The sequence below is a fragment of the Lathyrus oleraceus genome, chromosome 6 (genome assembly GCF_024323335.1).
Source record: "Lathyrus oleraceus cultivar Zhongwan6 chromosome 6, CAAS_Psat_ZW6_1.0, whole genome shotgun sequence".
Taxonomy (NCBI): Eukaryota; Viridiplantae; Streptophyta; class Magnoliopsida; order Fabales; family Fabaceae; genus Lathyrus; species Lathyrus oleraceus.
Genome location: NC_066584.1, coordinates 276,143,966 through 276,165,593, shown reverse-complemented (window position 1 = coordinate 276,165,593; position 21,628 = coordinate 276,143,966). Strand labels below are relative to the sequence as shown.

At 32.7% G+C, this 21,628-nt stretch overlaps 2 protein-coding genes across 2 annotated transcripts; both read right to left on the bottom strand.

Annotated features, from left to right (window-relative positions):
- Nucleotides 1-4,654: 4,654 nt before the first annotated feature.
- LOC127095152 (uncharacterized mitochondrial protein AtMg00810-like) lies at nt 4,655-5,881 on the bottom strand. The gene is made up of 2 exons (XM_051033883.1): nt 5,758-5,881; nt 4,655-5,613 (listed from the first exon to the last, which is right to left on the bottom strand). The coding sequence occupies exons 1-2, from the start codon at nt 5,879-5,881 to the stop codon at nt 4,655-4,657; spliced, it is 1,083 nt and encodes a 360-aa protein (XP_050889840.1).
- A 4,558-nt stretch (nt 5,882-10,439) lies between these two features.
- On the bottom strand, nt 10,440-12,288 carry LOC127092977 (CRIB domain-containing protein RIC7). Its single transcript, XM_051031873.1, has 5 exons — nt 11,961-12,288; nt 11,651-11,810; nt 11,341-11,438; nt 11,177-11,237; nt 10,440-11,071 (listed from the first exon to the last, which is right to left on the bottom strand). The coding sequence occupies exons 2-5, from the start codon at nt 11,706-11,708 to the stop codon at nt 10,665-10,667; spliced, it is 624 nt and encodes a 207-aa protein (XP_050887830.1). The 5' UTR covers nt 11,709-11,810; nt 11,961-12,288; the 3' UTR covers nt 10,440-10,664.
- Between the last annotated feature and the right edge of the window lie 9,340 nt (nt 12,289-21,628).

Here is a 21,628-nt window from a genome sequence, read left to right as displayed (position 1 = left end):
GATGATTGACAACAAGTCTGCAATCAATCTTTCCAGAAACCCAGTGTTGCATGGGAGAAGCAAGCACATTGAGACCAAGTATCATTTTCTGAGACATGAAGTTCAGAGGGGAGTGTTAGAAGTTGTACACTGCAGCACTCAGAAACAGTTGGCAGATGTTCTGACGAAAGCTATCAAGACTGATCAATTTCTCAGATTAAGGGATGGAATTGGTGTTACAAGTGTTGATGGAATATGAATTAAGGGATGGTATTAGAAGTAATTCATATTTGTTAGTTGTACTATTTTCTTAGCCCCTAAGTTTGTTAGAGGGTGTTTTAGTATTTTATCCTATTCTAGTAACCCTAATTTTAGCTTATAAATAGGGTGGCAATCATTGTAACTTTCATCATGTTTTGTAGCCGTCATTCTCTTAATAGAATATTTCCGTTCATCATTCATTCTACCTTTGCACCAACACTAATATCTTAAGAATTTAATCTTCTCTTCCAATGAAAAATTCAAGAATATATAAACATTAAATGCTCAATGGTTTATAAAACATTTTTCTCATTCTATGGAAAATTATGCAGTAAAAGTTTCTAAGTCATATTTGTATAAACACTTGAAAAACCAGTAAGATTTATTTTAAAATATTTTTGAAAGAGGTACTTTTGATTCATAATTTTTTTGATTTTATAGTATTCATGATACCTCTAGAAACCATGAAAGTGTTTAGAAAATATTCATGGTTAATTGGAATTGATTTGGAAAAGGTATGATGAATATATGCAAGAAAAAGGCATGATCAATGGTTTAGAAATTTTCCACAAGTTGTAGAGGTAACAAATTTTACCAAAAGAGGGAAACAAATTTACCTTCCTTGCAACGTATAAAAATTTGAACTTTTTCACCAAGTAAATTAATTTACTCATGAAGGAAACAAATTTACCTTCCCAATTTTCACACCAGATTTTTGGCAGAGAGAATGCAAACAGATTTACATATATAGGTAAATCAATTTACCTAGTCAAAAACATGAAAATTTGACTAAGTAGAAAAGCTTTTGAATGTGAAATATGCAAATAAGTTATGTAAAACTTAGAAGATTTTAGATGAAAGTTTGTGAGCACGTAAAGCTTATAAAACATGAATTGCATATTGTACCTTGGTCTATTATCCAATTCCATTGAAATATAAAAACTTATGCAAACTTGATACTTTTATTTTAATTTATTTTTTTTGGTATTTATTCTAAAATAGTCGTTTGTATTCATCAAAACCAAGCTATGATTGATGATTAATATATTGTTCATAGATCTCATCATTGACTACATCTAATTTCCCACTTATGATTTTGAGCATGTCTTTGATTGTGGGTAGTTGAGGAACGGAGTGGTTACAATTGTCTATCTCTATGGGTATTTCTTGACTTTTGGCTTTTATTTTCTTCTCATTTGATAGGGCTTTTTAGTTATCCTTCCATTTATGATCCCAAACTTCAATGATGGTAAACCATATTTTCCTATTTTAGTTGTTTCTTCTTTGAATTCTTCATCTCCAGAGTTGTATCTTGTTTCTTCCATAATTTTTATGACTAGATTTTCATATGGAAGACATGCTTCTTCTTTCTTGGTCTCCATCATGTAGTCAATTACTTGTTGTGCCCATTTTACCTAGACTTTGATTTTCGTTAACCATATTATTTTCATATCAACTTGGGCTATAAGATCGAAGTTGCTTTTTCTTGGAAAAAGTATGTGATTAATCACACAGTGAGTCATACGACTCTAAGGGTGGATGTATCTAGTAGTGAAATGACAGGGTATGGATGGTGATGGTTCCTTCATAATAGAGGATGCATCGATAATGTATTTGTATATGTTTACTTTGTTTCCAGGCTTGATGATCGTGTCTTCATGAGGGAGACCTGACATCTCTCTAAATTATTCTACTAAGAGAATTATCTTATGTCTTTTTACTTCACTTCTAAGTATTCCATAAGTGAGATGAAGATTTGAGAATAATATCTTTACCAAATATGGACATATCATTTTTGCGGGCATACAGAGAAAAGTAGATAGGTTGAGTTCTTCGAATGTCTTAAAGAATTTGTATTCTTTGAAGTCTTATGGATCTAGGGTGTGAATTCTTACAAATGACCGGTTGGAATTTTTTTGAAATAATATTACTTCTTGTTGTTTGGTGGTGTAGAAATCATAGAAGGGGTTGGGGAAAAAGCTTAGTCTTTTAGGGTTCATGATAATTTTGTAAGAATAATCTAACACTCACATGTTTGAACAAAGAAATGTGCAATGCAAGAGAAGGAGAAAAGAATACCTATTTATAGCATACCATCAGAAGATTTTATCGTGTACTCCTGGAAAGCATTCAATGTAGATTATGTTGATTAAAAATCAAATCAAAATCTTTCCAGATTAAGTATGCTAATCGATTAGCCAAGGGCTCTAATCCATTAGTTAACGAGATTTTCCAGGATTTTGTGTGATCTTCATTAATACTAGGATATGATTTTCTTGAGGCACAACTTTGGCTTGGATTCGATCTAAAAATATGGAAGCCAAACTATTCTAATTGGTTATCATAGCTTGCTAATCGATTGGGCTTGCATAGTTCAGCCTCATTGGTGCATGTTGGCCTTATGTTATATTATTCACTTTACTGCAGCCCTGTTTATCCTTGTTTGCACCCTTTTGCTATAAAACTTTAGAACATTCATCTTTTGGGTTAGAAAAAGATTTTATTTAGATGAGGATAAAATAAATTCATTATTTTAAGGGTTCAATCTGAGTTTTCTAATTATTTTAACCTTAAAATAGTGTATACCTCTTTTATCAAGAATTCTTGATAAATATTTACTTTAAAGGGAAACATCAAATATGAAGTATCCTTCTCTACACATTGTTAGATGCGAGAGTTAGTATAAGCTATAAAATGGATGAGTCAACTACAGACATATCCATTTAATATGAAGTATCCTTCTCTACACATTGTTGGATGCGCGTGTGTCTGTGTGTGTGCGTCTGTGTGTGTGTGTGCGTGTGTGTGTGTGTGTGTGAGAGAGAGAGAGAGAGAGAGACAGAGACAGAGAGAGAGACAGAGAGAGAGAGAGAGACAGAGAGAAGTGTCAAAACACGATTCTGCATGATTTAAAATGAGGAAAGAGACATGTATTTATAGGCTAGAAGTTGGCTCAAAAGGAAATTGATTTTAATTATTTTTAAGATAAGCTAATCAATTAAAACCTAATGGAAATCGATTAGTTACTTCAAATATAATCGATTATAAGTTCAAAAAATGAAATAATAGATATCCATCAGTTTCACATCATTAAGATGATTTTTTAGTCATTTAGGACTCCATTTTGAACTGAGCTAATCAATTACTTTAATGTCCCAATCGATTAGCAAAGATAAAATTTTCCTCAAAGCTATTTGACAGCTTCCAACTCATCTGACACAACTTCAAGAATTCTTGAATATATTTTCTTAAGAAAACTCAATTTAAAAATATGTTTTTGTGTGTGATTTAACCATGCATTTTTACGAGAACACCCTTATGCTTTACAAAGTTTTCACTCATACTAATTAAGGTAGGACTTTCTTGCACTTCAAGATTTTGTTAGATACTTTCTTTTGTAGACATTTGCTTGAGTTCACTTGAGTTGAGGCTTGAGTGGTATTCCATTGATTGTCATTATCAGATAGTCAAGTCTATCAAACCCTAATAGTTAGGTTTGCATCTTTATTTGTTTAATGACTAATGTTTGACTTATCAGAAGATATTAATTGTTATCATCAAAAGTTATTTCCACAAAGTTGACCTGAACATGACTATGGAGGCGTTGTGTTTCTAGAACATAATAGATAAATAACAATTATTTTGGATCATGAAAAGTTTTATGCATGAATCTGAAACTTATACCAACGGTATGGTATCGATTCCTAAAACATTTGGTGTTGCCCACAACATTTAACGAAGATATCAACAAGGCTAGGCTGATACGCCTTAACTACATCACTACTTCGCAACCCATAAACATCAAGAAAGTAATTTGTGAATAAATTATGATTTGTTCTTAGATTAAAGAGGGAATACTATACTTCACTTACTTAATCACTTCCGTGTGCAAAAGGCACTCTATGACAAGCATGCAACATGATGAAATGATTAAGCTAATGGTTGGTTTTGACAAGAAGGAAATTGCAGAGTCATTTGGAGTCACAATAGGATAAGGAGGAAGCATCATCATCCAGGACTTTTGATGAGGAAATCATGAAATTTTTGTTGAACATCTATAATGATTAGAGAGAGTATTAGAAGTTTTCAAAAGAGATCCACAATTGGCACAAGAGGGTGTATACCCTACATGTGAAAAGGGAAGTGATGAAATTGTTAGAACATAAAATTCAACCTTGAAGGTTTGACAATGGTGGAAGAAAAGAAAATTGGGGAAGATGAAGTTGAGAGAGAATTAGAGAGAATAGAGTAATATTGGATGAGTATTAATTTTGGCATTAATTTTGAATTGGAACATTACACAAGTATTTATACATTGAGAATAAAATGATACAACTAAAGTGACTCTAAAAAATAAATTATGTTAATATTTGAAAGGGTAAAAATAGAATTTAATTTCAATTAACACACCACATCACTTTAGTTGCTCCAAGTCCACCATGCTCAAGCACTTCTTTATCCTCTTGGACACATCATTTCTCACACCCTTTGTCAACAAATCCACGACTTGGTCTTCGCTTCGGCAATAACTCAATATAAGCTTTCCATCACTGACCAATTCTCTCAAATAATAAAACCGCATCTCAATATGCTTGCTCCTTCCGTGAGCAATCAGATTCTTCGCAAGATTTATTGCGGAAACATTGTCTACAAACAGTATGATGGCAGCATCATCACCACATCCCAATTCCTTCAATAGATTCATAAGCCACATAGCTTGGCACGCACTTAACGACGCTGCTATGTACTCGGCCTCACAAGAAGAGAGTGCTACAACCGGTTCCTTTTTCGAACACCAAGAGATTGGTGTACTACCAAACATAAAGATGTACCCCGCCGTCGATTTTCGGTCATCTTTATCTCCGCACCAATTAGAACCGGTGTAGCCAAGTAAATTGCACTTACGCCCCGTGTCCGATGCGGGAAAGAGAATTCCGCAACCAAGAGTACCTTTCATATATCTAAGGATCCTCTTGACCGCCGCCAAGTGAGACACCTTCGATCTCTCCATGAATCTACTCGTAATACCGACACTAAAAGCCAAATTCGGTCGCGTATTGCATAAATACCGTAATGATCCAATCAAGCTCCGGTAAAGCGTTGGATCGATATCATCCTCCTCATCACTTTTTGACATCTGCACTCTAGCCTCACAAGGTGTAATAGAAGCATTACAATGCTCCCTATCACACTTTTTCAAAATATCTAGAGCATACCTCCTTTGGTGCATAAGCAACCCCACTTTTGACTTGTGAAACTCTATGCCAAGGAAGTAATTCATGACACCAAGGTCTGTCATCTCAAACTCTCTCATGAGCTCACTTTTTAACCTTGAAAAACTCTTGTCATGGCTGCCCGTAATCAAGAGATCATCTACATACAAGCAAAGTATAATCACACCATCATTCGTATCCGATCTCACATAAACTCCATGTTCGGATACACATCGTTTGAAACCAATGTCAATAAGAAAGCCGTCAATACGTTTGTTCTAAGCTCTTGGAGCTTGTTTCAAACCATACAACGCCTTGTGTAGCTTGTAATACTTCATCTCTTGATCTTTGATCACGAAACCGGGTTGTTGCCCCACATAGACTTCCTCAACAAGAGGACCATTTAAAAACGCATATTCGACATCCATTTGGTAAACCATCCAATTGTTGCTATGCACAATACCAACAACCAAACGAATAGTCTATAATCTAGCCACCGGTGCGAATACCTCCTCATAGTATATACCTTCTCGTTGCAAGAACCCCTTCGCCACTAACCGAGCTTTGTGCTTGATTACTTCACCTTTGGGATTTGCTTTAACCTTATAGACCTATCGCACACCTATCGGTTTCTTTCCAAGTGGTAAATCGACCAACTCCCAAGTACCGTTTTTCTCAATAGATTCCAGCTCCTCTCTCATTGCACATATTCAAGGTTTTCATGGAATGGTAGACTCTAATGTAACTTTTCTCATTCAAAGCATTTATGAAATTTATTTGCAGACAACGAACATTCGATAAAATCAAGACGTGTGCCTCGGGGCCGATTGTTAAAGGTTTTCATGGAATACAAGACTCCAATGTTCCTCTTTGTCCAAGATTGAATTAGGTATTTTTGAACGAAAGAAAGAATAATCGGTAAAACCAATACATATGCCTTGAGGCCGATGATTCGAGGTTTTCATGGAATGCAAGACTCAAATGTTCCTCTTCTTTCGATTTTATTAAAAAAATATTTTTTAATGTAACGTTTAATTAGGAAAGTGGTTTGATAACGATGAAGTAGTGAGATATTTTAAAAACCAACTTGATGTTGATCAAATATTTAATTTAATTTTTGAAAGATTGATTTTATGTGGTCAAGTTATTTAATTTATCAATTAAGCAAATTAATCAATGAAAATGAAATTAATCAATTAATCAAGCTAATTAAAAATTAATTAACCAAATTAATCAATTAAAATGAAACAAATGAAATAATGAAGCTAATAAAAAATCAATTAACCAAATTAATAAATTAAAATAAAATTAATCAATTAAACTAGCAAATTAAAAATCAATTAACAAAATTAATCAATTAAAATAAATTTAATCAATTAATCAAGTTAATTAAGAAATCAATTAACAAAATTAATTAATTAAAATGAAGTTAATCATTTAATCAAGCTAATTAAAATCAATTAACAAAATGAATCAATTAACATAAATTAAATCAATTAATCAAATAAATTAATCAATAAATTAACATAATTAATTAATTAAAAAATTTAATTAATTAATTATAAAAAAACAAAAGAGAAAAAAAAATTAAAAAAAAAAAAAGGTAGGGGTCGCGTTCTTCCACTTTGAGGAACGTTGAAATGATGTAGTAGCAGTAAAATAAACAATTTAATCAATTAACTATTGAAAAAACAAAAGAGAAAATAAAGAAAAAAAACAAGTTATGGCGGCATGGCCTCATGGATCTTCTTCTTCCACTTTGCAAAAACGTTGGAATGATGTTGCAGCAGTAAAAGAGTAACTTTGCAAATAGTATCATCAAATACCAATTTGCAAAATAATGGTCGAATTTGACGAACTAATATATCGTTGAAACCATAATTTCCCCTAGAATTCAAATATACCATTAGAATTGCGAAATAGGTCACAAATTTTATAGAAGTAAAACAAAAAGTGACGTGAAAACAAGAAAAGAATGACTCGATTCAGCAAAAATACACATCCAATCGTGAAGCTAGTTGCATATTCAAAATCAGTGCGAAAAATTGGTTCAAATGGTACATAAGCTCTCATAAAAAGGTATAGAATCATGATCTTGCCTTTTTTAAGTTTATGTGTACATGAGTAAAAAATTATTGAGTCTCAAATCATCACTAAAACATGAAGTTAAATGATGAATCATGATCAAAATAGGTGCAGAAACTCAACCATGGAAAGAAATTGCTCAGATTACATCGATTAAGGCTTACTTAAACAAAAATCTTATGCTCACTCCGACAACAATGGTGGACGCAGTGACTCCACGATCAAGCTTTGACGAAGGTCCAAACGAGCCTCCAATTCATATTTTTTTTCTAGATCTAGAATCCTTTCAACCTCTTCTACTCAAATATAAAATCATTTTCAAGATCCGAGAAACTTCAAAAATCAAGTTCAAAATCAACTAAACCATTGATCTTCATTTCCACCCATTTGGTTGGTGATATGGTGTTGTTTAAATAGGCTAAGATGAATATGAATGAATTCGTGTGAAATATGAGGGTGAGTTTTGGAGGGAGTTAGAATATGAAAAATGAAAATGAAGAATCGTTAAGATTGCACCAATTAGTGATCCATGTGAAAAAGTGTTTAATCAAGGGTTAAGATTGCATCTAAGTGTGTTTGTTGAAGCTAATTTTCTGCTAAAATGAGATTGAAATTTAGTTATGATTTTGTGTTTGTTTGAAGTGATTTTTGGTTTATGAAAACCATATGGTCCCAAGTTGAACTTTGATGCATGTATGCATGTTATGGCATGAATTAGTGCTGATTTGATGCAAAAATTTATCACCACAATGTTTGATTATCTTGTTAGTATGCTTACGTTTATGCTTATGTTCATGTTATATTGTATTTTTATAACGAAACATAGTTTTGTAGGTCAAGTGGACATGGTAATGAAGCATGTCATGCTGACTTGATGATGATACAATGATCATGGAAACAAAAACATGGATTGTAACATGGTATTAGAATGATGATATTGTATGATGATATGTAAAGGAAATAAACTTGAGTTTTTATGGATTTTATTAAAAATAAAAGTATGCATGGTTTATGATTTGAATGAAAATTGGTTTATGGTATGATGTAAAAACAAATTAAAGTTAATTGTGATGTTTGTTTATAATATGACTCAAATATGAACGCAAATGCAAATTGATTCAAAATATGGTAAAGAATCAATAATGGTGTAGTTGACTTTTGTTGACATTTCTTTAAAGTGTCACATGACTTCTAAAAAATGTATAAAAAAATGAATGCTAATGATATGGTAAGAAATAAATAGGTTAAACCAAAAAAAAATAAAAATAAAAAGCAATGCACATGATAAATGGATAAAATGATCAAGAGAAAAAAATGGGGTATGACAGAAACCAAGTAATGCCTCTGGTCTAGGTACCATATCCAATGAGGGGGTTCTGAGCGATGGTTCACCTTTAATGGAATGGTGTAGTATATTCTAAGGGCGGGGGAGGTTAGAAGACTCCTTGGGACGCTCTTGGTTGAGCTGGATCTAGATTTGATATAGCGGACAAAGAGTTCACCAGGACTTGATCGCTATTGATGTCCGACGAAGCGATTGGCTCTGGAACCTGCCATTGCTAGTGGATCTGATAAAGATCTAAGGAGCAATGTTAATTTTAGATCGGTGACTATCGATAACAGAGATTTGCAATTCAAATTCAGAAAATCTGAGTGTCTGATTTGAGAAATTTTATGTTCATTAAATCGAGATATGAATGTTCAAATGTGAAAAACTATAGAATCAGATGTCGATTCCGACATACGGCGTCACTATTCCACGAGGGAACAACAATTGATAGGTGATCGGAGATTGCAGATTAAACAATGACTTTTTCCCTCGATTTTCAGCTCAACCGAGAGAATAGATGTCAAATAAAATATTAAAAAATAAAATAAAATAAAATGCTCTAAAATGTAGTTGTTGTGATTTAAACGGGGGTTTATCAAAACTTTTTCCCACGATTACCAATTCTACGGAAAAAATAAATAATATTTAAAAAAATTGAAATATAACGCTCCTATAATTTACATGTCAACTATTCGTTGACCGAGGACAAAACTTTGTTATAAAATTTAAGAAAAACAATATTGATATTAGAATTTAAAAAAAAATCACATTAGTGGCAAGAAAAGGATTGAAGTGACACCCCATAAAAATAAAACATTGTACCAAAAATCTATAATTTACAACTTGTAGAGCAAACAATTATTTTTGAATCTTCTCTCTCTAACATTTGTGATTAATTAGAACACCAACATTTAGACCCTATTTGAATAGAGCTTATTTTTTCTCTTATAAATTAAGTGCTTACCAATAAGATATTTCTATAACATAAAATATAATTAGGAAAGTGATTTGATAACCATGAAGAACTGAGATATTTTAAAAACCAATTTGATGTTGATCAAGTATTTAATTTAATTTTTGAAAGATTAATTTTATATGGTCAAGTTATTTAATTTATCAATTAAGCAAATTAATCAATGAAAATAAAATGCTCTAAAATATAGTTGTTGTGTTTTAAACGGGGGTTGATCAAAACTTTTTTCCGCGATTACCAGTTCTACCGAAGAAATAAATAATATTTTTCAAAAATTGAAATATAACACTCCTATAATTTACATGTCAGTTATTCGTTGACTGAGGTCAAAACTTTGTTAAAATTTAAAAATAAAATCACATTAGTGGCAAGAAAAGAATTGAAGTGACACCCCATAAAAAAAACATTGTACCAAAAATCTATAATTTACAACTTGCAGAGCAAAAAATTATTTTTGAATCTTCTCTCTCTATCATTTGTGATTAATTAGAACAACAACATTTAGACCCTATTTGAATAGAGCTTATTTTTTCTCTTATAAATTAAGCGCTTACCAATAAGATATTTCTATAACATCAAATAAAATAAAGTCAAACCATTTTTGTGTAATCTATAAATTATTTTCATAAATTATCGTAAAGAATTTATGAAAATAAACTAGAAACATCTTATGAATATGTCATAAGTTATTTTTATAAGTTTTCTCAAACACTCTTAAAAGTGTTTATGTCATTAGAAAAGCTTAAATAAAGCAATCTAAACATGTTTTTATTTTCTCTCCCACTCATTTCCATTAAAATTAAATTTTATTTAAACTTAAATTCTATTTAGGTTCGTCTCCAATATCTTGGATAGACCCAGATCCAAAATCTGAAAGAGAGATATCGGTTAATGAATCCCCTTTAGATGATCTTTTTGAAGAAGGCTTTCGCACCGAACCATCTTCTGAGTTCTTGGATTTTCTCTGATGGGATTTTACTGATGAAGCATCGGTTGACTGTGAATCAGAGTCATGATTTGAGCCACGACGGTGTCGTCTATGTCGAGAACCACCCGATGAATCTTGTGCTGAGGTTTCTGCAGATGGATCTGATGATCGGAGATGGCGACGTGTTTTTTTCTTGGTTGTTGAGTTGGCTTCAGTGTCAATTGATTGGTGTCTTGATTTTGGAATTAAATGCCGAACCTTTGATGATTTTTCTTTTGAATTCGATGATTTTTTATTGTCTCCTGCAAACAAACAAAACACACTTAATAGTTGTTATATATTGAATAAACCTATAGCAAAATTTAACATTAGTTGTTATTCAAAGAGTATAGATATATTATGCTAACCTTCAGGTATCTCAGTAGCGTCTATTGTTCCGGATGGATTTGTTCCTTTATACTCATTCATCTACATAATTTTACAAAATGCACACATAATTAATAAGGCCTTATAAAAGAGAATTAAGAACTAATTAAAGTATAAGATATGAGAAATTAATTAAAATATGTACCCAGCTAGGTGCATTTGCTGAAGGATCATCTGATCCAATATGTGCTACATGCTTTACATCTGTTGGGAATCCAATTTGAATTTCATCTTCTTTCTCATCTGCAAAAGAATCATTACAGCATTAATCACCACCTCACAATTCATCATTTTCATATTGTAACCATAGTGGTGAGTTCTTTTAAAATAAACATGATGTTAATTAATTTTTAATTCTGTAAATCATTCAAAAAAAATTACAAAACCCTATAATCAAGTTTCAACAAGAAGATAGATGATTATAAAAAAATTACAAAGGAGATTATGTTACTTACCAAATATTTGAGAAATGTATCTAAGTCCTTTAAGAAGGCCTTTCACCTTAGTCGACATTAGTTATCAGAAAAGAAACTCTTCTTGATATATTTGCACCAAAAACCTAGGTGTTTATTCTTCAACCTTCAATCTTCAATGAAACCAACTAAAAGTATCTTCCTGTAAATAAAATTATCACGTTAGAAAACTTATTTGTATCATTCAATCAATGATCTGTTTAATAACACATAATAAATGGAACCCTAAAATTCATTAATCAATGTAATGGATGAAAATGAGTTGGAAAAACAAATGGAAAAAAAAACCTACCTTGATATATCTTTGAGAAGAAATAAAAAAAATTTAAAATTAATCACAACATGACTTAATAGGCCTAGCTCCAACTAATGTGGAAACAAAAAACCTTAAGACCATGCATGAAGGAGAGTGAAGGAAACATAAACAAAAGAGGGTGAATGAGAGAGAGAAGTCATGCAAAAAAAGAGATGAACATGCTTCTTGGTTGGTGTTTTTTCTTTCTAATTTTTAATTTTGTGGGAGGAAGAAACCAACCAAGAGGAGGGAGACTTTGAGGGTGGAATCAAAAATCTCAAAAGTGAAAAATTGAAGAGAAGTGGTTTTTGATCATTCCAACCCTTCTACCGGTTTAGAAACAAATCAAAACCAATAGCTCAACGTTTTTTTAGGTGAGAGTACAGATATACAAACACTACAAATTTTCAGGTGCAATTGCTATATTTGGGCTTAAAGTTTTTGGATTAATAGCTTTTTACTATTGAAAGTACGAGAAAAAAGGTTGAGATTAGCATCATTGGTGAACCATAAAAAAAAGCTAATGTTCATTCATATTTTATTAATTTATATAAAGAGAAAGAATAGATGGACATTGAGCTTTCTTGTTGTCATTTTTATTTTAACTTAATTTTTTTTTATAAATTTTTTTTTTATTATTATTATTATTATTATTATTATTATTATTATTATTATTATTATTATTATTTGTATATTTTATCATGTTATAATATTTTTGGCATATAATTGCTTAAGAAATCTAAAAAATCATTTTGTTTAAAGAAAATTGTATTAATATTGAAATGAAAAGTTAATTGTAATGGCTTTTTTAGGCTACTAGGTTCACCTTTGCACGACGCACGACGAGTTGTCGTTGCTGCCTTAGAAACAGGTAATCAACCACCTTTTCCTCTACCGCAAAACCAGCCGATCCTAGAGCGGTAGTTTCTCTACATCCATATCTAATTTGAGCTTCACCATTGGAAAGATCAATTGTGTTGGGAAAATTCAATCTTTAAGCTAACCGAATAAATCTTGATAAACAAGAATCAATCTTTTTGATTGATCATACATCTTTTTCTTCACCCTTCACTTAGATGAAACAACCACTTCTTAGTTGCAAGATTATTCTACACTACATAGAGAATTGAAAGAAGAAAACAATATAAATTGAAAGTGAGAGAAAGGATAAATTATGGAGGAAGAAGATGAATGTATATTATTGTGCAAACTACACTCAAAGTGTTTGCTATAATGTGTCTTAATCACAACCGTGATTTCAAAAACTACACAATGCAAAACTATTAGTTACATTTTTAAATAAAATAGAGTCCTGCTCTATTTAAATAAGAAATTACTTACACTCAAAATAATCACAACATAACTAACTCAACTAAAATAAATTAAGTTAACTATTCCAAATATGTCGACTCCTTCAACAACTACATGTTTCGACTGTATGATTCGATATGCAATATTTGACTTTGTTTTAATATATTAAATACAAACTTTTTTCGACACAAACTATTTTCGGCACCCGACGAATACAAACATACTCACTTTGACTTCGACACAAAGAATTAAAAATTTAACACACCATCGAATTCATTGTGTCTAAGCTATCTACATTCATCATTTTTCTTAATCTCTTGAACAATTCGACCTGCACAACCTCCGTCATTATATATGATTCTCTTATCTATAATGCTTTAGGCTCAACTTTTCATTTGATACCTGCTCTCTCGAGTAATAGAACCTCATTTAGATATGTTTTCTTCGTCCATGTGCTATCGGATTCTTTGCCAGGTTGATAGTTAATATACTGTCAATCTTCATGGTTATTGCTCCATGATTCTTCTATAATTTCTTCAAATGTATTCATAATCTATGTTGCTTGGCATGAACATAAAGAGGATGTTATGTATTATGCCTCACATGATGATAAAGCTACCACTAGTTCCTTTCTCGAACTCCATGTGATTGGTGCACCACCTAACATGAACACATATCATGTTGTCGATTTTCTATCTTCAGCATCACCACACCAACTAGAGTCATTGTAACCCACAAGTTTGCATTAGTTTCCTTCATCGACTAAGGGAAACAAAATACATAGTCGAGTGTTCCTTTGAGATACCTTAGTATCCTCTTGGTGGTTGCAAGATGAGATACCTTTGGCTTCTGCATGAATCTACTGACCATGCATACATAATAAGCTAAATTTGGCCTTGTGTGGCAGAGGTATTGAAGTGATCCAATGATTCTTTTGTACTATGTTTGATCGAAATCATCTCTAGTCGAATATTTTATCAATGGCAATATGGGCTCAGCTGGAGTCAAAGTTGGTTTACAATCTTGCATCTCAAATCTCTTGAGTATTTCGTCTGCATATCTTCTTTGGTACATCATCAAGTCTCTGCTAATCTTGTAGAATTTTATACCAAGGAAGTAGGAGAGATTTCCCAAGTCTAATATTTCAAACTCCTTACTTAAGTAATGTTTGAAGTCTTCGATCTCCTTCTTGCAACTGCCTATTATCAACAGGTCATCGACATAGCGACATAGTATAAACAAATCACTCCTTCTTCTCCTGACATACACACCATGCTCTATCGAACAATTCTCAAACTATTTATCTCTTAGAAAGTCGTCTATCTTCTTGTTCCAAGCTTTTGGAGCTTGTTTCGATCCATACAGGACTTTATGCAGCCTGTATACTTTCCTTTATTGGTCCTGTTTCACAAACCCAGCTAGTTGTGCTACATACACCTCTTCGCCTAGAGGACCATTTAGGAATGCACATTTCACGTCCATATGAAATATCAACCAGTTATGCATATTGGCTAGACCAATAATCAACCTGTTTATTTTGATTCTAGCTATTGGTGAAAAGACTTTGTCATAGTCGGTTCCGTCTTTCTGAAGAAACCCTTTTGCTACAAGTCTTGTCTTTTGTCGAATTACTTCCCCTTTTGGATTCATCTTGACTTTGTATACCCACTTCACATTAATTTCCTTCTTCCCTTTTGGAAATTCAACTAGTGACCAAGTATCATTATCTTCTATGGATTTTATCTCATCCACCATAGCTTTCATCCACCTTGAGTCTTTTAATGCTTCAACTACAATGATTGGTTGAGCATCAGCATAGAAGGCATAGTATACTAACTCATATTCATCATCAAACACATCATCTGATGTAATTACACATTTGTGCAGTCTTGCAGGCATGTTTCTGCTTCTTTGAGGTCTGCTTGACCTAGCTTGACCTTCGACTGCTTCTTGTCGAACTTCTCTAGTAGCTTGTCGAACTTCTCTAACAGCTTCACTAGCTGGTTCATCACACGAGATTCTCACTGAATCCTTATTGACGTTCTTAGCTCATTCCCACTCCTTAAGCTCATCTACGATCACATACCTACTGATAACGACTTGCTTGTTCACTAGGTCGAACAGTTTGTATCCACTAGTTGAATGATATCTCACTAGGATTATTTGACTCGACTTATCATCCATTTTTCTTCTTAGCTGGTCTGGAACATGTCTATGTGTTATGGATCTAAACACCTTTAAGTGGCTTATGCTAGGTTTGACACCATACCAACATTCTTCTGGTGTGATACCTTCAAGCCTCTTTGTTGGACATCTTTTCAATATGTATGTTGCAATTGACACAACCTCACCTCATAGCTCATTTGGGAGATGTTTGCCTTTCAACATACTTCTCGCCATATTCATAATGTTTTAGTTCTTTCTTTCAGCATTAACATTTTTTTAGGAGTGTATGGTGGAACCACCTCATGCAAAATTCCTTCTCTTGTACATAGTGTGTCGAAATCTTTTGACACATACTTTCCACCTTTATCTGTCCTCGGAACCTTAATCTTGTGATCGCTCTATCTTTCGACCATTGCTTTGAACTTTGTGGAAACATCGATCACGTCATTTTTTTTCTTGATTAAGTAGGTCCACAACTTTATGCTGTAATTATCAATGAAAGTAACAAAGTACTTATTACCTCTAAGTGAATCTACCAGGAGAGGATTGCACACATATGAGTAGATTATCTCGAAAGTGGATTTCGACTTGCTTCTTGCATCCTTGCTTAAGCTATCCTTGTGCTGCTTTTCTTAAACACACTTTTCACATACTTCTTTTGGAATATGAATTTTTGGTAGGCCTAAAGCCATACTTTTCCTCTTTAGATTAATGATGTCATTAAAATTCAAGTGACCAAGTCTATAATTCCATAACCATTCATCTCTGCTAGCTGCAATCGTCAGACACTTGTGTTCCAACACATCAATTTCTATCCTGAAGGTTCTATTTTGAGACATATGAGCCTTGAAGATTAACTTGTTACCTGAGTCGATCACTCTCATCCTTTTATCTTTAATCAATACTTTGAAATTCATTTAGATCAGTTGACATATACTTAGCAAATTATTTTTTATGCCAGGTATATACAACACATTGGAAATTACTGATAGTTTACCATCGTTCTCCTTATCAGAACATCGCCAATACCTTTAGCAGATAAGGTATTGTCGTTTGAAAATTTTACCTTGTTCTTCGACGAGGAACTAATGTTGATAAACTAATTTTTCTTCCAGTCATGTGCGATAAACAGCCTGAGTCGAGATACCATTGATCTCTGAATATTTCTTCTTCCTTTGTTAAGACCATCGACATTACTTCGTCTTCTGCAAGCTTTGCATCCCTTTCTTGATCTTTCTTACCACTTTGACATTGACTTGCATAATGGTCATACTTTTGACAATTATAGCACTGAATATGACTTTTATCAGGTTTTCTTCCATCGCCTATTCCTCTACCTGCACCACCACCTATATGATTTCCTTGGTTAGAAGATTGTATCTGATTTGATGAACTACCTTCTTGATGGTTTCCTCTACCAGTCGAATTGTTGTAACTTCTTCTAACCTTGTTACCATTCCATCTTCGTCTGTCTTTCTTAGTCGACTGAGCTTGCAAAGCCAAGTCAATCTTCGACTTGCTTGCAGTTCTTTCAATCATTCTTTGTTCGTGACATTCAAGCGTCCCTTGAAGCTCTTCTTTTGTCATACTTCACAAATCCTTTGATTCTCCTATGGCTACTAACACATAATCGAACTTTAGAGTCAATGACCTCAAAATCTTTGTCACTAAAGATTTTGATTCCAACACTTCTCCACATATTTTTATTTGATTTACTAGTCTTGTTACCCTAGTGAAGAAATCAGTCATGTTTTTATTGTCTTCCATCTGAAGCAATTAATACATTCTTTTTCGAGTTTGTAACCTCGTCTCCTTCACTTTCTCAGCGCCTCTAAATGATCTTTCCAGGATGTCTCATGCTTCCTTTGTTGAATCTACATCACCAATTTTTTAAAAAAATTCTGGATCAACGCTTTGATGGATTAAAAAGAGAGTCTTATAATCTTTCTTCTTCAAATCTTTGTGTGCATTCTTTTGTTCATCCGTGGCATTCTCTCCAATTGGTGTTACATCATTCTTCACAAGATCCCAAAGATCTTGATAAAAACTAATCTTCATCTGCTTACACCAATTTTCATAATTCTTACCATTAAAGATGGGAAGGTTCACTGGAAAATTCTTGTTTAGATGATTCATCGTGATTCGATGTTTTCAAAGATCACACAACCACTGCTCTAGATACCAGATGTTGGGAAAACTCCAATCTTGAAGTTAACCGAATTAATCTTGATGAACCAGAATCAGTCTTTCTAATTGATCATGTGTTTTGTTCTTCACCCTTTACTCAGATGAAACAACTATATCCTGATTGCAAGATGATTCTACACTATATAGAGAATTGAAAGAAGAAAACAATACAAATTGAAATTGAGAGAAAAGAAATTTTTTGGAGGAAGAAGATGAATGTATATTGTTGTGCAAACTGCACTCAAAGTGTTTGCTATAATGTGTTTTAATCACAACTGTGATTTCAAAAACTACGCAATGCATAACTATTAGTTACATTTAAAAAATGAAATAGAGTCGCACTCTATTTATAGAAGAGATTACTTGCACTCCAAGTAATCACAAAATAACTAACTCAACTAAAACTAAGCTAAGTTAACTATTTCGACTATGTCGACTTCTTCAACAACTACATACTTCGACATACTATATTCGACTTTCTGTCAAATATAGCAAATACAGACTCTGTTCGACACAAACTAATTTTTACACCTATCGAATTCAAACATACTCATTTCGACTTCGACACAAAGAATTTAAAATTTAACAAATTCAAATCAATCTAGTAGGAACTCATGTTCCACTTCCAACTATGCAACTTGAAGCCTTACATGCCTTTCACACGCTACAAACGAACCTCGGAGTATAAGGCACCAATGAACTACTGAATAATGTGTTTAACATTGTTCGGCAACAAAACTCACATACTATCGAAGAAAGGCTTCAACACCTTAAAATCAGAATCGCAAACATTCTTAATCTCCAATTAACAATAAAGTCTTCATTCATCTGAAACCTTCGCTTAGAATTTCATCAACAAAGCACAAACTGAACAATAAAGTTTCAAATCTCTGAACAAGTTTTTTTTCCTCATTAGTTTAACACTCACGTTAAACAGACATTTGCAGTTGCACCTTCTTCATCCAGATCTCAAAGGTGTGAGAACAATTTTTTAATTTTTTGGTCTTAATCATTTCAAACTATAATTTTGATTTTGATTTTTGTGTAGATAAAGATGAATCAAGATGCTGTAAAGTCCACTCTCACCAATCTCGCGTTTGGAAACGTAATAGCAATAATTGCTCGTAATTATCAAAAGTTTTTTTTAATTCTCAGCTTCACAAATTCATAAATTAACTGCATGAAACTTTCCTCGTTTCTTATTTTATGTAGCCAAATTTTATCATTGCATGATTTGTTGTTAGTTTGTATTATACCGTGTAATCAAATTATTCACCACATCTCATTTTTATCCGAGTTTATTTTAATATCAAATTATTTGTCACTTTATAATATCTATAGAGTATTAATCAACTTTTTTTACTCTTCTTTTCCTATGTTTTAACTTGTTTTGGTCAATCACGGAAGCGAGGTGACGAAGAAGCTGGACAAACCAAAGTTCCTAGATGAAATAGGACATAAATGGGTTCATGCTTCATACACAAAAGGCTAACCCCATGGAAGATGATTCAGAAGATTTGAACAGTGGGCGAGAAGAAGCATTGTTTATTATTGAGTTTATCTTAACTAATAATTCCTACTATGAAAGACGAAAAGAATTTAATTTTGTTATTGATTCCAACTTCTCCAAACAAGCCTCCTCTAGTCTGCAATAAATTAGGAAAATATCATAACTCAAAAAATACGATCCTTCGCGAAGTTGTAGAAAATGATTCAAACAGAGTCGCCATCGAACTTTATTTATTCTGAAGAAGGAAAGGGAAAATATGATTAAATCCTTAAAAGAAAAATAAGATGGTCGTCACAATTATATTTGAGTTCAAGAGTCGATTACGCAAGAGAAAAGTATTAGCACATTTCACGTCCGTTGTACTCAACATGGACCTTTTAGTCAAATTTTACGATTGAATGTTAGTTTATGTCAATTGTTTTCTTCGAGTGATAAAGAGCGTGAACAAAAGGAAAATGAAAGGGGTCGCAAAAAGGATTTTATTAGGGCGCTTGACGAGATTGCGGGTCTCGCTTTGACGTATCCTCGGGTATAATGAGGAATTCAATGCTTTGTAGTTCGGGAAAGACAAAAGATATTTTTGGTGTTTTTTGTTATAGTGTTTGACGAGACGTTGGATCTCGCTCCTACGTATCTCTAGGTGCGATGGAGAAATCAATGCTACGTAGTTCTTGGTAGTGAATGAGTGTAGGTTGATTGATTTTAGAGAACGAATGTTTAGGTCACATTCTAATGGTTAACATTAACTTGTTTTCTCGCGTTAGAAACTTAAGCGCTAGTTTGTATACGCATTAGAAATGACTAAACAATGTCCGTTTATGAAACGATTTCGATCGCGTGGGGGCGAGAAAAGGATAGGTTAGATTGATTGAAGTTTATTTTATCGAACAAGTGTTTAGATCGTATTCTAATGGCTAAACATTGGCTTGCATGCTTACTGTGGAGACTTAACCGCTAATTTGTATACGCATTAGACATGATTAAACAATGGTCTTTTGAAAAAGAGGTTTGAATCGCATGGGGCGAGAAAATAAGTTAGGTTTGATGGGTTGAGTGCTTTTTAAGCGAATGACGAATATTTGATGAGGAACGAGACGTGAGTCTCAAAACTAATTATTTGGGGAGTCTTTGAATGATAGACTCCAACGATTCTTTTTTTATTCCATGTATTTATGAAATTTGTTTGATGGACAACAATCATTCAACAAGAATGAGACGTGTGTCTCGGAGTTAATTGCTCAAAGGTTCCATTGAAATACTAGATTCTAACGGTCCTTCTTTCTGTCCAAGTTTATGTTAAGTGTTTTTGAAACGAAAGAGTGAATAAATGACTAACCCAAGACGCGTGTCTCAGGATCAATCATTCGAGGTGTCAAGGAATGTGAGACTCCAATGCTCCTCTTCTTTCGTGTTTGTTAAGAAAAAAGGTTTTAACGTTATGCTTACTTGAAAAAAGATTTGGATTGCATCGAATCAATTTAATCGTATTTGAAAAAGAGATCACTTGGCGTTGAACCAAGGTTTTTGCTAATTGAAAAAGTTCATTTTAAGTTGTCTTATTACTTAATCCTAAAGTTGATCTAAAATGCATAACTAAGTCATGATTAGAATGCATGATGAAAATACAATTAATTAATTAAGATTAAATTAAATTAAATAATTAAGGTAATTAAAAATAATTATCAAGATTAATTGATAAAAAATAGCTCCATCAACATAATTGGGATAATTAAATTTAATTAACGAAACTAATTAATTAATCTTATTAACTAAAAAAGTGATTTTAATTAAAAATGATTTACTGAATTTTAAAATAAAATGAAAATAGAAGTAAATTTGAAATAAAAATAAAAATTATGCTCAAAGTCGGTTTGTGGATAATGACAGCATGAGTAGAATGTCATATGTAAAGATCATAACACGACAAAAATACCATATCAATGTATCAAAATTTCAGCGACATAACGGAATAAAATTGCTGAATCTGCGGATAAAAATACGACTTATTGCAATGAAATAAACGACAACAACATAAATTTATTACAATGTTTATAAAGTTTTTCGAGACATGATAAAATTATTAGATTTTTTTATCCAAATACCCCTAATTTTAAAAAAAAATCCCAAAATAACTCTGATTTCAAAAAAAATCTCAATCTACCTCACTTTTACCCCACTTTTAAGAGGAGACGCCAGACCAATTGACACCAACTCCTAAAGTTAGAGAGGAGGCGCCAATTGGATTGACTACAACATATGGTGCTGTCAATCCAATTGGAACACATGTGTTAGTTTGTATAGGAGACGCCAATTGGTCTGGCACCTCAGTGTAAAGTGCAGTTTTTTTTGTTATAAATAGATGTGTTGTGTGAATCATTTTTCCACATCTCATTTCATCATTTTGCAAACATGTTTGGTGTCCGTCGCCGCTATGGAAAGGTGGTTTATTCGAGAGGCAAACCTCTGATGTTGATGCTCTTCTGGAACATCA